The sequence below is a fragment of the Sinocyclocheilus rhinocerous genome, unplaced genomic scaffold, assembly GCF_001515625.1.
Source record: "Sinocyclocheilus rhinocerous isolate Xijiao unplaced genomic scaffold, SAMN03320098_v1.1 scaffold263, whole genome shotgun sequence".
NCBI lineage: Eukaryota > Metazoa > Chordata > Actinopteri > Cypriniformes > Cyprinidae > Sinocyclocheilus > Sinocyclocheilus rhinocerous.
In genome coordinates this window covers 1,854,150-1,855,266 of record NW_015645086.1, presented here as the reverse complement: position 1 = coordinate 1,855,266, position 1,117 = coordinate 1,854,150, and the positions used below count along the sequence as shown (strand labels likewise).

At 38.4% G+C, this 1,117-nt stretch overlaps 1 protein-coding gene across 1 annotated transcript in view; it reads right to left on the bottom strand.

Annotated features, from left to right (window-relative positions):
- Positions 1–226, bottom strand: part of LOC107705659 (SAC3 domain-containing protein 1-like) — a 3,467-nt gene extending 3,241 nt beyond the window's left edge. Inside the window, exon 1 of the mRNA XM_016509051.1 lies at positions 208–226. Coding sequence (XP_016364537.1) covers positions 208–226 — 19 coding nt within the window. The remainder of the gene's footprint in view (positions 1–207) is intronic.
- Between the last annotated feature and the right edge of the window lie 891 nt (positions 227–1,117).

Below are 1,117 nucleotides of genomic sequence, written 5' to 3'. Positions count from 1 at the left end.
AACGAATCTCTACTGCGCAGACTCTGGCTCCAAACTAATCTCTACTGCGCAGACTCTGGCTCCAAACTAATCTCTACTGCGCAGACTCTGGCTCCAAACTAATCTCTACTGCGCAGACTCTGGCTCCAAACTAATCTCTACTGCGCAGACTCTGGCTCCAAACTAATCTCTACTGCGCAGACTCTGGCTCCAAATGACGTCATTTACTCAAGATGGCAGCAGCCATACTCAGATGCTTTGGCTTCACTTTTCTATAGTGGAAGGGATAGGAGACGCGTTGTCCATCTTTTTTTACAGCCTATGTTCTGAATTCAATGTAAACCACGCTGCCAAGGTTACAATGCTTCACGGGGCTCATTGCTTTTATAAAATGGTTAGCCTGCACTTAAGCCCACACATTGTGTCAAAATTCAATAAAATCTGACATTTTGAAAATTTCTTTGCTCTGCCAAGTAACACACAGACACAATAATACTGATATAATGATGTCACAGGTGTATGTTTCTAGAGTAAAGGCTGGAATACATCACAACTTTTGCCCCGATTTACAGTCTGAACAAGTTGTCACTAATTGCCGAAAGTCAGAGCCAGTCTGCTGATTTGAGTTTACAGATTCCACAGAAAACCGTGTAGTGTATGATGGTCACAGACTCTCATTTTTTAGCATTTAGACTATGATTCCATCCAGTCGCAGGAGATCAAACATCAGACCTCTGCAGGCTTCCTGTTAATACGACCACGTATTGTGCACGTTTTTTTAACAGAGAACATATGAAATTCAGCTGTCGCAATTTTTTTTAACCAGGAAAGGAGTGGTTTTGATGCACAAAATTGTTTTTATTGTCTCAAAAAATATATTTTATTTGAACCCATGAAGGCATATCCTGTTGTAAATAATAATAAAATCACTTTTTAAAACGGCTGTTCCATTATAGCAGATTTTGACTTACATAATATATAAGATTTTAGTCATATGTTTACACCTATTTACACAAAATAATTTAAAATGAGCAAAAAGTCTGAGATGAATAAATCAAGAGGAAAAAAACAGTAAAAACTGTAAAGAATCACTACAGTGAATCAATATACTGACACTGAGAGCTCTAGCAGCTTCCAC